General features: G+C 33.5%; 1 protein-coding gene across 3 annotated transcripts in view; it reads left to right on the top strand.

Annotated features, from left to right (window-relative positions):
- LOC131542519 (membrane-associated guanylate kinase, WW and PDZ domain-containing protein 3) overlaps positions 1-15251 on the top strand; it is a 108933-nt gene that overhangs the window by 77926 nt on the left and 15756 nt on the right. For all 3 annotated transcript variants that reach the window (XM_058779291.1, XM_058779290.1, XM_058779292.1), the window contains exons 4-8: positions 2967-3173; positions 7659-7845; positions 9522-9601; positions 11310-11367; positions 11466-11578. In XM_058779291.1, the coding sequence (XP_058635274.1) occupies positions 2967-3173; positions 7659-7845; positions 9522-9601; positions 11310-11367; positions 11466-11578 (645 nt within the window). The remainder of the gene's footprint in view (positions 1-2966; positions 3174-7658; positions 7846-9521; positions 9602-11309; positions 11368-11465; positions 11579-15251) is intronic.

The raw sequence follows: 15251 nt of genomic DNA, 5'->3' as shown, positions 1-15251 counted from the left end.
CTTGGAATAATTCTCATTGAATGACAGGTTAAAGAAATATAATCTTTGATTCTGTAAATACATAATAAAGATACAGTATTTATATGTTCGATAATGAAAAGTCTATTTTTAGAGCAGTGTTGTTTGAATTGTGACATCTGTTATACATGGGGGGAAAATCTAGACACATTTAAAATAATAATAAAATACCAAATTAAAATAAAAAATAAGCATTTACATCATGAGACAAGATTTAAGTATATTTGTACTTATGAAAATATCCATGGAAAATGCAAACAAATCTTAAAAAAAAAAAAAATCTACTATTTTGCTAGGGAAATCCAAAGAAAAAAAAAAAGTATTTAAAATACATTTATTTCATACTAATATGGTTCAAATCTATTAACATATTTACTGACATGTCGCTCAAGACTTACTGGTATAAAAATTATAATTAAACTTCATTTGGAGTACCACTTGCGCACAATGCACATTTCTTAATATTAAGCTTATAATGTCACTTGTTGATGAGGATTGTATGATCTTTGAATAATATCTTAATAATGTCTTTAAATGCAAGATATTTAAAGTGTACCTGAAGTATACTTGCAATAGGTCCACTTTAGCACAATCAAATACACTTCAGTATATCTTTAGTTGGACTTCAGCACTACTTCTGTACAATTAAAGTGCACCAAGCACAAAATTAGTTGTTCCAATTTAGCAGATTTAAGAATACCTGTTTAGTATACTAAGAGTACAATTGCAAGGTGTTTTTATTAAGTACATATATGTACGTGTATTTGTAGTATACTTAGTATGAAATAAATGTAATTCAGATACATTTTAGTATATTTATTTTTCATTAGTGTTATGGAGAGAAATACAGATTTTTGTAAGTGAATTTGCTGAATAGTGGGTGCCATTTTGGACCTCTTATGTTGCGTAAAGTCCATAAATCTCTGCAATCTCAATCCACATTCCATCATTTGATCTAATTTAATGTTATAGCTGCGCTTTATGTGCACCAAAATAATTTTTGACAACGGTAAGAGAACGCTGGGACAACATTTCCCTCGTGGTGGGATTATACGGCTCTCTGCAGATTACTGGCGACAGATGACGCTGTAAATCTGCTCTGATACTGAGTGTAGAGCATACCTTCTGATTCGGTCATGGTTAGCTGAGTGCATATGTGCTGATTTAATCAGGGTTACAGCGTCATGCAACGGCTCTAATTAGCCAAGCACTTACCTAGCATTTATTACAAACCATGTTGTATATAATAAAGTGTGTGTTTATCTGGTGAAGAGAAGTTGTTCAGTACACTAAAATAAATAGTTTTCGAAGTTGTAAGTCTGACATCGAGTAACATTACAGTATGTTGCAACTCCTATGCTCACCAAGGCTGCATTTATTTGATCAAAAATACAGTAAAACAGTAATATTGTGAAATATGATAACAATTTAAAAAATAACTTCTCTATTTGAATAGGCTAAATTTGAAAATGTAATTTATTCCTGTGATGGCAAAGCTGAATTTTCATTGAAGCATCATTACTCCAGTATTTAGTGTCACATGATCCTTCATAAATCATTCTAATATGCAGACTTGTTGCACAAGAAACATTTCTTATTTTCATCAGTGTTGAAAACAGTTGTGCTGCTTTGTAGGTTTATTTGCCTCTTTATGTCACATCGAAAAAGTCAAACTGTGGTTAGTTGGGTTAAATGTTCAAGCCTCTCTTCCCGTCTAATTGTGCAGCTCTTTGCAAGAATAAGCTGCGAACTGGCCTGGAATTTAAAGCCGATGTTCAAACGTCTTTCTCAGTGAGACTATAGTTTTGGAAACATGGTGTTTTTGCATGATGATGCACAAAATGTGTTACAAATGTTATGGTAGCAGCACAAAAAGTTTCCCTACACTGTGACACTGGATAGCAGGAGATCTAATTTGTATAATGAAGAGAGACAGAGAAGGATAGAGTGAATATTCATCACTGCATATTCATGAGAGGTGAGCGAAGTTGTCAACAGTAGTTAATTGCTTGTGAAAAAGCCTATTCCCACACGGTTTCAGTTTCTATTTGCTAATTAAACTCTTTAGAATTTACAATCTAAAAAGGAGAGGATTAATCTTTCGACTTATTACAAGGATTATATTTTACATTGGCAAAAGATGAATATGTGACCTTAAAAAGCTGTTTTGTTTTCATACACATACGTTAATGATGTCTAGGGGCAGCATATTTATTTTCAGGATGAAGGGAGCGAACAAACAAAACAACAAATTTGGATAATTTAAATTAATCTGCGTATAATTGGTGAAGGTTGAATGGTTGATTTGAAAAAATGTCTTTCCATTGGTTGAATCTAATCATACTGAAAGTGATTTCTTTAGTCTTACATCAAGGGGGAATAATGAAGCATAACCCTTCAACCCATACAAACACACACACACACACACACACACACACACACACAGACATTGACATACCACCAAATTAGAAATTCATTTGAATACATTATGCTGCTCCACTGATTGGCTGTACCATTGTTTCTGATGCATATTAATGAACTGATTTTTGCATGAGAAGATAGTGGGAAAAGTTTCATTACTGAATCCAGTGGTGAGTGTAATTACTTTCAAGGCACCACCGAATGGAAAGAGTATAACATTTCACACTGCATATTGGATAGTCGACACCTAGATCTCAGTTTTTGAGAAAGCTGGAACTGAGGAAGAAAGCGAAGGTAGCGATAAAGAGATAAATTTGAAGGCAGCTCCTGTCTCAATGTCCCAGAATAAGCTGTTTCATCAAACTGTAGTGTAGAGGTTTGTGAATTGTTAAATCAAAGCTAATGTAGCAAAAATGTTGAAGCACACCTCTAAAGTTTCAAAGTATCTACTTTTATGACTTATTCAAAGGTATCACAAATCAAAAGAGTTTTTTGTCTTTAAACAAGGCACTCTTCATTTTTCTCAGGTAACTTCTATGGCACTCCCAAACCTCCTGCGGAGCCCAACTTGGTTCAGCCTGACCTGGTCGACCAGGTTTTGTTTGAGGAGGATTATGGCACCGAAGTCCAACGAAAGCGAACAACCTCCGTCAGCAAGATGGACCGCAAGGACAGTGTGGTCCCTGAGGAAGAAGAGGATGAGGAACGACCACAGCTCCCAAACGGCATCCCAGGTCAGTGGACAGACTTTAATTTATGTGTTTTTGTCAACCAAAATGTGAGCAATTGCATTCTAAAAATTCCCACCCATGTTGACAGAGACTGTGGGTCATTAAATGTTTTTATTTTATTTTTTATTTTTTCTTGGGACTTTGGCCCAGTGTTATTTTAGTATTATTTAAATACTATTATAGTATTCATTCATATTTTGAGTTAGCTTTATTTTCATTTTCTGCTTTTATTTTAATTTCACTTGAAATTTTAGGAATTTTCCTGTTCATTAGGGTTAGGTTTTTTTTTTTTTTCCTATTTAGCTTTAATTTATTTTTTATTTCAGTTTTAGTTTTAGTCATTTTAGTACTTCAACTAAAATGTATTTATTTCAGATAGCTGCCAAATCAACATTTTTCATTTTTGTTTATTTTTTAAGTTTAAGCTTTTCATCTATTATTTATATTTAAATAATTTAATAAAAAGTGGTAATTTTACTTCAGCTGCTGTGCTTCTACCAGTTCTGTATTAATAGTCATACTGCAGAACTGCGACCCAAAATTTTTGCAACTGTCAAAACTTTGGAGGTTAAGATTCATCGCAAAGTTAATTAACTGGCCGTTGGGGAGCAAGTCAAATGAAGTGATCAAAGGCTGCCGATATTGCCCCACAAGAAAGAAGTCTTTAATATTCCTGAAATTTGTCTCAGACAGCATATCTTTGCCAAAATCGCTGTGTGCTTGAGGCTTTAACCTGCAGTCTGCTTCACTCATGTGCAAGTGATCAGTCTGAGGCCTTACATGATCTCTCAGAGAAGAACCCCGTCCTCTGCTCAAGGAGAAATCAGCACCGAGAGGCAAGCTTTGCTTAAAAAAGAGCCAAACCCCCTGCTCACATGCTCTCATTAGTTCACAGTATAACCTTATAATCCTTTTGAGATCAGCAGTTGTGCTTTCAAGGCTCGAGGCCTGAAATGTATGCTCTATTTGTATACTGCAGTACTTCAGAGTAGCGTTTGGCAAGCGAGTCACATTGCTCCATAATGGCTCGCTTAATGCGTGGAGGATTCATGTCCATGACCCTGGTGTCGATCAGCTTTAAATATAAATGAGCTGTTTAGATGTTTACGGGGCTTTAACTTTTAACCCTTGCTTTTGACTTTAGGCAGTATAAGCCTCTAGTGTCCCCAGGAGGAACCAAGCTTACATCTGCTGTATTTTTCGTCTTAAATTATGCATGTCTTATGTAATGTTCCTATATTATACTTACATTAGGTGTATCTGTTTGTGTGTAGGCTGTGTGGGATATGTAGGTGTATGTAACTTGATAAAGAATGATAAACTGATTTAAACTTTCAGGCCTTGAGTTTCACAAACAGGAAGTAACATGAGAATTTTGTGGTGTTCAAATATATGTGTGTGTGTGTGAGATTAACGTTAAATATAGTGTGCATTATGCATACAGTGCAATGCATTAGTACACACATATATATATATATATATATATATATATATATATATATATATATATATATATTCATTATTTTATTTGTACTAATGTATATATAATATATATTATATATGGTCATTTTAAAATTTATTAATTTTATTAACAAATTATTTATCAATTTATTTATTTAATAAATGTTGTAGTGAAATGTAAATTTTGGACCAGTATCATGGTAATGCTATCTTTTTTCTGTTTTGTTCCATGATTTTCCACACAATACCATCTAAACACTGCATTATACTTTATCATAATCATTCAGTAATCACTCGGTACCATATGAAACGGTAACACTTTATTTTAAGGTGTCATAATACAGAGTAATTACCTAATTAAGCACTTAGTAGTAGCCGTTGTACTTGCATGAAACAAAATGTAACTTACCATGTAACTTATGGAACAGCCTGTAGTGACCGAGTCTGTTACACAGCTACTTGTACAATAAGTACAATCTTGATACACTTTATTTTAAGTGGTTTATACCTGTGTAATATTCTGTCATTTTAATGTAATTAGAAAGGTATTACATGTATTTACGCTGTGCACTGGTGGGTTAAATCAAACTAAGGTGCAGCCGGATAAGGTGTACAGTACAGATACACATGAAGTACACTTAAGTACAATCTTGATACACTTTATTTTAAGTAGCTTACTGTATGTCTGTACTGTATTACATTTATAATTATTTTGTATAAAGTCTGCAACACATATGTAACAATCTTTTACATTGGTGTAACAGTAGCTGCATATTACATGTACATAATTACAAACTGTAAGTACAGGCTGTTCCATAACTTAGTTACATGGTAAGTACATTTTGATTCATGTAAGTACAACAGCTACTACTAAGTACTTAACTAGGTAATTACTCTGTATTATGGACACCTTAAAATAAAGTGTTACCATACAGGTACTATTGTATTTCCCTTTAATACCATGGTACCACTACAGTACCCTTGTTTAATCCTTCTGGTTGCCTTCTTATAGCCTTCTTGGAAGTAAACGCTTCAAAAAAGACTCGTGACACAGTTGTTGTTTTCTGCAATGTATTGGTATTAATTAAAAGCTGTTGTGTTTGTGTAGTCATGTTTGACTACTGGGACTGATGAGGTCTTCCCTCCCAGCCTTGGCAAAAGCCAGTGGAGAGGGAATAGTTGTTGAATATTCGCTGAAGTAAGTAATCCCTTGGCTCATGTTAAAAGAGACGTTTAATGGGGAGTGTCCTTGCCGCAGAATAGTGTCATATTTGCTTTAAAGGCTTCTGCCACTTCAAGTGTGTTTAAAGAGAGGGAAAATGGCAGTGAATTAGTTATCATGCATGCACACGCATACTTACTGCTTTTACATACAAATACAGACAGCTGCTGTTACCACGGGCATTTCTTTCTGTGCTGCAGTGTTGCGGAAACAAAGTACAATTCTGAAGCCTTTTTATTTAACTGTAGTCATATTACTGCATTGAATTATGTACATTTACTCAAAATATTCAGATGATGTGTAGGTCCACTCAGAATTCATCAGATTAGAACTTGCTGTTTTATAAATTAGTGATGTTTGATAAAACACCTCAAATCCTGTTGCATGATAATACCCAAGTCAAAATGTACTTGTATAGGGCTTTTCACAATACACATTGTTTCAAAGCAGCTTTACAGAAAAGCTTGATGTTAATGTTTATAATAACTTAATATCTTAATGCCTTAATCTGCTTAATTTAGCAGATTAGAGCTGGGCGAAAATATAGTTTACATTTTGTAACAAGCGATCAGGCATTTGAGATTTGCGATATAGTATATATCACCCAGGCAAATATACAAATTGGACATATTTATATTGTCAGCCTTGTGTCGTGTCTTGTGCGTTTCCCCCTCTATGCCCTTATTTGGTCCTTCCTGTTCCTGTCCTAGTTTAGTTTGATTGTTTAGATTATGTTCCAGCTGTGTATAGTTAATTATCCTGTGTATATTAGTTCCTGCCTGTTCAGTTAGTTTTCGTCTGGTCTACTCGTTACACTCCCTGTGTTCCTGTGTGTCCCAGGCTTGCCTTTTCTTGCCCTGTTGAGTTTTGAATTAAAGACTGTATTTTGAGTTCATCCTCGCTTCCCTCATGTGTGTGCACCATGACATATATATCCACTTATATATCCACATCAACTTTATATAAAAAGACGTATAAATCTGATAGTTGAGGTTTGCTATATAGTATGTTTTTGCTTTATGTGAGTATTCTGATTATCGTGGATAAAGCTGGATATAATATATATCCAATTTTATATATAGTGCTGTGCAATAATATAAACAATTAAGCACCTGGGATTATACATCGCCTTGCACGAGTATATTGTATGTGTGAGTATAAATACTTATATATATATCCAACTTTATGTAAAGAGCCAGGCGATAATAGTTACATTTTGCGCCAAAAAAAAAAAAAGTCAGGCTGTTGAAATTTGTTATAGTATATTGCATGCGTGCGGTTAAAGTTTTATATAATACATATCCAACTTTATATATAGAGCTGTGTGATAATATGTTTACATTATGTGATGATATAAATTATTACATAGCCACAATTTGCTATATAGTATATATTGCTTTACATAAGTAGGTAGGATGTACTATATATCCAATGTTTGATATATCGCTGACTGAGTAAAATAGTTTTCCAACAATTTTTGACAATATAAAAATAAAATTGAGATTTGCTATATAGTAATAGCAAGAGGTTCACATTTATATATTATACAGTGTATGCTATAGAAAATTATGATGCAAAAAAATAAAATAAAATAATATATATATATATATATATATATATATATATATGTAGCATTAATTTGTGATAATAATAATAATAATGTCATTAAATTGTGGCTATATATACTTTTTTTTGCTATGAACCTGAAACAGGAAAAGATCTTGCTTATGCACCATCCTACTTTGACATGCAAATCTTTCTCCTGCATTAGTTTTGCATTGTTTTTATCTTCTTTCCTTCTGCAGAGAGGACAGAGGAATGGAGGAAAGCTGTGCCCAGCTACACTCAGTCCAGCGGTGGAGGCAGCGCCGGTGGCAGTGGGACACTGGAAGTCCGCACCTGGAGCTCTTTAGCCAGAGATGAAAGCCTGGAGCCCCTGCCGTACAACTGGGAAATGGCCTACACGGAGACGGGAATGGTCTACTTCATAGAGTAAGTGTGTGTGGCCGTCAGAGGAGAGATTTAGACTTTACTAACTGCATGAGGGCTGCTGCTGTGCTCATAAATTTCAGGTCACCTTCTGGTTTACGGCCCGTTCATAAATAATAAGGCCTGTTCATAGCATTGGGAATATGGATCTATTAGCAGAGAAAAGTGCATTTCATATAAAAGAAAGTGCAGTTACTTTAAAGATATCACTGTAATTTCAGTTATTACATGCGCATATTCAAAACTTGTTGCATCACTTTCTGTTACAAGATAGGCTACTATTTGTGTTTAATCATGCACATGGACATATTTTGTCATGAGATTACAGATCTGTGGCAGAGGTTAAGACTTTCAGTAATAATTTTGATGAAAATAGTGTAAATTATAAATATATTTGATATTATTTGTAAATTCTGTAAATAAGGCTTAACATTAATATTATCCATTATCTTATTGGTTACTTTGAACCCATGGCTTTATACAGTACCTTTTGAACTGAATGTATACCTTGAAATCTTGATGATTTTTTGTTGTTGTTGTTGTCACATTACTTAACACCATCTTATTTGACACACTGTATATCACAGAATATTGTTTTTGTGTTTATCATTGTTTTCATACCACTAAATGTCATGTGGTATTTGGCGCACTATTCACAATAGCACAGGATATTGTTTTGTTTGTTTTTGTGTTTTGTTTTGCATTTATTATGCCACTGTAGTATTCCTGTGGAGTGTTTTCATTTTTTATTGCTGGAGGTTCTTAAAGTAATATTTTGATGCAGTAGTTGTATGCAAAGACATTGTATGCAAATTGTATATTTATACGTTTTTATTTACTGGCTTTAAATTTGTTCTCCAATATTTCCTTTTATAGGCAGCAATATTTGTTTGCAGGCAGCACATTTTCCCCTCCATAGAGCTGCCATCTGATTCTATTCAGGTCAAATCTCAAACTCCATCAACATAGTATTCCAAATTTTATTTTCACAAACGGCATGCTTTATCACTTTCTCTCCCCATCTTGCTGATATCTGATGTTTTTCTCACTCTGAAAAAGTAGTGTTGCTTTTAAAAGCCAAGAGCAGAGCTGTCAGAATGAAAGAATAAATATAGCTCGCAGTGTGGCCTAGATGCTCTTTAAAGAACCGAGTCAAAGTTCTGTTTGTGTGTGCCTGTGTTTGTGTGCATTTGGGGTCACAATCATAAATATTTTAGTGGTTCCAAAAATTTTCCAGTTCAGTTTATAAGACTCATAACTACAGGCCATTAAACATCTCACCCTCTTTGACCTGCCAAGACTTTATAATAATTTTCTTTGATGCTTTGCATTAGTCTAAATCATCGGGTCTCAAACTGAGGTCAGTGCAATGTCAAAAATAGACCTAAATAATAAAAGAATTGACAAAAAGCAAAGACAATGAATTCATCAACTAATGAATCAATTCATAGTAATGAGTGAACATGTTCCATGTTCAGTCCAACTGCTTGCAATTAATCAGTTTATTTAAGATTCATTAGATGAAAGTAGCAGTCTAGTTTATTTTAATGAAAGAAGAACAAAACAAAATGTAGCAAAATTATGGTATCTTGGGGTGTTATGTAGCCCAAAATCTGTTGTGAAATACTGGTCTAAATACAGCTCTGATATCCAATGCATTTTCTTTTTTTGTTTTATAGCCACAACACAAAATCGACTACGTGGTTGGACCCTCGTCTGGTCAAAAAAGCCAAGCCCCCTGAAAAGTGTGAGGATGGAGGTGAATCTTTGCATTACACATTTATACAAGAAGCCGTAAACATGTATGACAGCCACATGCATATGCAAGTAGAAGTTCAATTGCATTCAATCAGATGTGTGTACCCTTCCACATTCACACGCCGCAGAGGGCATGATTGCATAACCTCGTCTGAATGCATTCACGTCCTCTTTCCTTTTCACTCTGTAATATACACACGAGCACACGATGTCTAACAAAATGTAGATGCTCTTTTAAGGGAGTTTTATATTCCTGTGCTATATGCTCACTGGTGCACAATACTTTTCTGTTTGTGTATGTGTGTTTGTTTGTGTGTGTGTGTGTGTGTGTGTGTGTGTGTGCGTGTGTGAAGCTCTCTGTTGCGTGAACAGCTCTTTTTTTTTCTCCTCATTAGTTCATTTGGGCATAATGTACGTACAGCAGAGAGAATACACTCATGCACACATAGCAGCTTACACTGCCTGTTTATTTGACTATTTTGTAAACATGACATCTTTTGCACTCTCATACAAAAATGTATTTATTTGTTTTTATATTAATACCAAGCAACATAATATGTGTATGAAAAACAGAAAGAAATTATTTTATTTTATTTTATTTTATTTTATTTTATTTTATTTTATTTTATTTTATTTTATTTTATTTTATTTTATTTTATTTTATTTTATTTTATTTTATTTTATTTTATTTTATTTTATTTTATTTTATTTCACAAAATAAAATGTATTGAAATCTAATGATACATTATTACACTAGCTTGTTTAGCTTGTTAGGGTAGCATTATAAAATATTAATTTTATTAAATATGTAAAGTACATCTTAAATACTCTATCCATTAAAACATAATTTTATTAAGAACATATATGATATATTTAAAGAAGAATTAAGTAAGTATTCTATTTGGTCAAAATAATTTGATAAAAAGAATATATTTCATTAAATGTTATTGTAATGCAATGCTTCAGAAAATATGAAAATGAAATAATTTTATTATAATTTAAATGATTTCATTTCCAAAATGTTGAAATGTGGTCATTAATTTATTCATTTTTATATTTATTTGTATAATGTTTTCTAAAGTCCATGTATAGTGTTTCATAATTTTTACAGCAAAACCCCAATATTTTTGCACCTAAAGAGGCTGTCATAATTTAATTTATAATCATTTTAAACCCACTCTCTTTTCCTAATATTAACCAGGCTGCTGAAGTACCTTTTATATTTGAAGAGTTTATTTGCAAAAACGGATAACTCTTAAAAATGTTATGTTATCATGTTATCAACTGAAAAATGTTCAGTTTCATGTATCATGTTTTTGTGTTTTATTGTGTTAGTTAGCTGTATTTTTTAGTTATTTTTTAACCTAATCAAAATAACCCAACTGCAGTTTGGTTGAAATTAATTGGAATGTACAATGATTTTTTGAAAATTGTTAAAAACTGAGTTATCCGGTTTTGCAAATGAACTCTTCATTTCTTTATGTAAATAGCTTTGTCATGATTGGCTAACCTTTGAAAGGTCAAAGTGTATTTCCATGTAAAGAAATCAAGGAAATGGTTGGTTCTTTGTGATGTGACCCCTTTTAAAATGTTGTCTGCTGTTTTTAACAATGTTATTGCAGCCGTGTGTGTGTGTATATATGTGTGTGTGTGTGTATGTGTGTGTGGATTTGCATTTAAACACATTGCTCTTGTTCCTTTATCATCAGAACTTCCATATGGTTGGGAGGAGATTGATGACCCACAGTACGGCACATACTACGTTGAGTAAGTCTTATGTCTTATGATATGATTAGATTAGTTTTTTACGCTTATTAATGTATAGGCTAACGATTAACCCAAAAACTTTCTCTTGTCATCCTCAGTCACATAAACCAGAGAACCCAGTTCGAAAATCCGGTTCTAGAGGCCAAGAGGAAACTCGGTTTGGACACTGCAGTCGCAACTCAGACCCAACAGAGGGCAGCACCTCCTCCAGGTACAAACGCACACCTCCCTAACTGTGAATTTAAACTGAATTTATGAGTGTTTAAAGGGAACAGCAAAGACACTCAGCATGTTAGAGTTTCCCGGCAGCAGCCCGGAGACAAACACACGGGCTCCTCGCTGGGTGAATGATTGTGTGTGGGGGGAAAGAGGGACAGAAAGATAAGATTAAAGAACGGTGAGTCATCTGCCATTCTCAATATGATGAATTAAAGATTCTTCCATTACACTAGATGCATTATAGATGTGTTTGAGCATGTGCGTATATGAGAGAGAGCGAAAAACCCGAGGAAGAGAAGAGTGCTGTTTTAGGGTGGATGGATGGGAGTATAAATGTTATAGAGATTGCTTTGCAGCACATCACAGGCTGCATTAACATAAAAGAGAACATTAGCATCCATCATGCATTCACATTGCCTCTCTTTGATCAGTCCCTCTCTAAAACATGGCTTTACTTCTACACATTCGTTCCGAATTTCTGGAAACAACGACTGCTGTCCATTCGGGCCAGAAAATCCATATCTGCTGAAGTGAACCATCGCTATCGATGCAGAGATGACAGGAACAGGGGGGAAATAGATGACACGTGAGTCTGAGGGCTTTGATTGGATGGAGACTGGCGTAACAGAGGCTCTATTCGTCATTAGGGGTTGAAGGAAGGACAAGGGGAAAAATCACATTTTCTTTTGCTTTGCTGAAATGCTCAGTTACCATGGCAGTGGTGAGACTGCAGCAAGTTCCATTGCTTTAGATAGCAAAATCAGAAATTGAGTGGCATCTACAGATACACAATGCTTGAGTTTTCTCAGAAACTGGTTCACCAATTTTAACAGATGGATGAACTCAGTTGGCCCAGAGAGTAACTGCAGGTGTGACTGTGGACGTTGTGCCACTAACATTTGACAACCACAAAATGTCCAAAAAGTGTGTTGTTTCAGTTTCAAACAGCATATTTATTATCTCATCTTTAAAAACCTTAAGAACCATTTTCTAAATATTAACATAATTTAATCAATTACGATACTGTTCAAAAAGTTTGGGGTCAGTAAGATTAAAAAAAAGAAAAGAAAAAGAAATATATTTATTCATCAAGGACACATTAAATTGATCAACTTTCTATTAATCAAAAAATCATAAAAAAAATGTATGTGTAAAAGGTTTCCACGAAAATGTTAAGCAGCACAACTGTTTTCAGCATCGATGATGATGATGATGATGATGATGATAATAATAATAATGTTTCTTGAGCACTATATTGGCATGTTACAATAATTTCTGTGACACTGAATAATGGAGTAATTAAAATTACATTTTAAAATATATTAAAAATAGAAATTTTTAAAAAATATTTTAAACAGTTTTTTTCAAACTTTTTAAACAGTAGTTTAAAGAAAATAAATATAATTTATTTATGATTTATATTTTATGATTTATTACATTATCGTATTAATATTTAGAATATTAATAATATATTAAAATATAATATAAATTAACGTATATTTATCAATTTTTTGGTTATGTGTATTTTTCTTACGTAATAATAATATTTATATTCTACAGTATTAATATAATGATAGAGGCAGAACAAAAAGTCAATCACCAACAAATGGTTGCAGTTACAATAGGTGGCACTAATCGACAACTAAATTTTCCTCTCATTTGGAGATGTGGCATGCAACTCTTTTAACAGTATTTTTTCACATTCTATGACATTTAACTGTTTTGAAGATTCCTCATACTTTCAGTCTTGCTGGCACAATTTAAAAAAAAACATTCACCATTATAATTTTCTGTCTTTTCTCTATTTTGTCCTGTCAAAATGGCAAAATCAATGTTTTGACAGGCCTCCCTCCCTGTAATAGGGAGATTCACAGCTGCCATTACAGCACATGCAATCAAAGTGTTCTCTCTAACAGCACACACACACTCACTCTCACACACACACACACACACACACACACACACATACAACCAAAGCTTCTTTTAGCTCAGTGTGATTCTTCTTTTATTGTTCGGTGATGTAATAGTTCATAAAAACAGTGTGATTCCAACCGTCTTCTAGAGTTCTTTGGTGATTTGTGAACTCTGAGAGTACAGTATTCCATAGCACACTGTATTCATCTTTTCTGACAGGAAGTACAAAAAAGTGAGCCAAAGCAGTTATGGGCATAAAACACAAACAGTTCCCTCTAAAACTTTCACTTACATCAGTGGAACATTAGCTGGAAATCTCCACACCCAGTGCTGAGAGGGTTTCTGAAGGTTATCTAATGTTGAGGATGTGAGTATTAACACTCGCTCAGCCCTTCTGGGAACTCACAGGATAGCAGTATATTAGAGGAGTATGTTAGGTTGAGCCGCTGACGAAAAATGTTCTAGTCTGTGCTGTCAGAGAGAGAGTTGTTAATGGTTTTGTTTACTATGCCAGATGTTTGGAATGATTTGCAGTTTTAATTACATGCCAGACATACATAGGAAAACATTCCTGCACAAATAAATGATAGTTTCATGAAACATCTATGGAATCTATGGAGTAAGTACACATGGTTATTAGCGTTATTAAGGTTATTAGTGTTTCACATTTTATGCAATCTTGTTTTGCATAATTTCCCCATTTTGCAAATAATGTAATGGTCCTTAAAATTTTGACGCACAGGAAGCAACATCATAGAAAGATAAATGAATCATTTCATCCATTTCCTCAAATTCTTTTACACAAATTGTAGTGAACATTGACTGCACTCTTAAAGTTCAAATGGAAGATTTGAGGATTTTTATTTTTTATTTTTTGTTGAAAGTTATCAATAACTGCAAACCAACATTTTGTTCAAAATTCTCTACCATATCGCATTTTATTTTAGGCTACATTTGCAACCCTGTTACCCATTTTGGTCCCACTTTATATTAGGTGGCCTTTACTACTATGTACTTACATTTAAATTAATTATTTGGTACAATGCACTTATTGTGTACATACATGTTTTTACATTGTACTTATATTTTTTTAAATACCTATATGTAGTTACATCTGTAATTAATTTCTGTAATTATTTATAATTACACTGGTGACCCATCCCTTACACCTTAACCCACCCTTAAACCTACCCATACCACCAAACCTGTCCCTAACCTTACCCACATCCCACCTTAATAGAAGCAAAAGTGTTTTGCAGTACAATATATGCAAGTAGATAGTAGTTAAGGCCACCTAATATAAAGTGTGACCCCCATTGTTTTAATATTTTTTTTTCATTTCATTTTTTAAATATTATTGTAATTTTTTAATGCTATTATAAAAAAATCTGTTCCAATAGCTAAATCTACTTTTAAACTACAGCATGTCCCACATGTCACATATTTTAATTACAGCAAACTTAAAAATAAAATAAAACCATTTAGTTTGACCTCCTGAGGTTAATGGTCAACCTTTTGTAAAGGTTTGGTCTCTTTTCTCTGTCCATGCGTTCAAAAATGTGCTTCAGACCCGTTTTTGTTGTTTCATGCCCTATTTTGTATCATATTCACAGAAAGTATCCCATAATGTGCTTTGGTTAATGATATTAGGACAGTCTGCATTTGTGACTTCACACATTATTGATGAATCTGTCATACATTTTGAAAACATGTTTATCAGCGAGCATTGTGGTGCAGTTGGTGCTTGTACG

The sequence above is a fragment of the Onychostoma macrolepis genome, chromosome 06, assembly GCF_012432095.1.
Source record: "Onychostoma macrolepis isolate SWU-2019 chromosome 06, ASM1243209v1, whole genome shotgun sequence".
NCBI classification, from domain to species: Eukaryota; Metazoa; Chordata; class Actinopteri; order Cypriniformes; family Cyprinidae; genus Onychostoma; species Onychostoma macrolepis.
The sequence above is the reverse complement of the archived record's forward strand: the minus strand, read 5'-3'. Positions and strand labels throughout refer to the sequence as shown.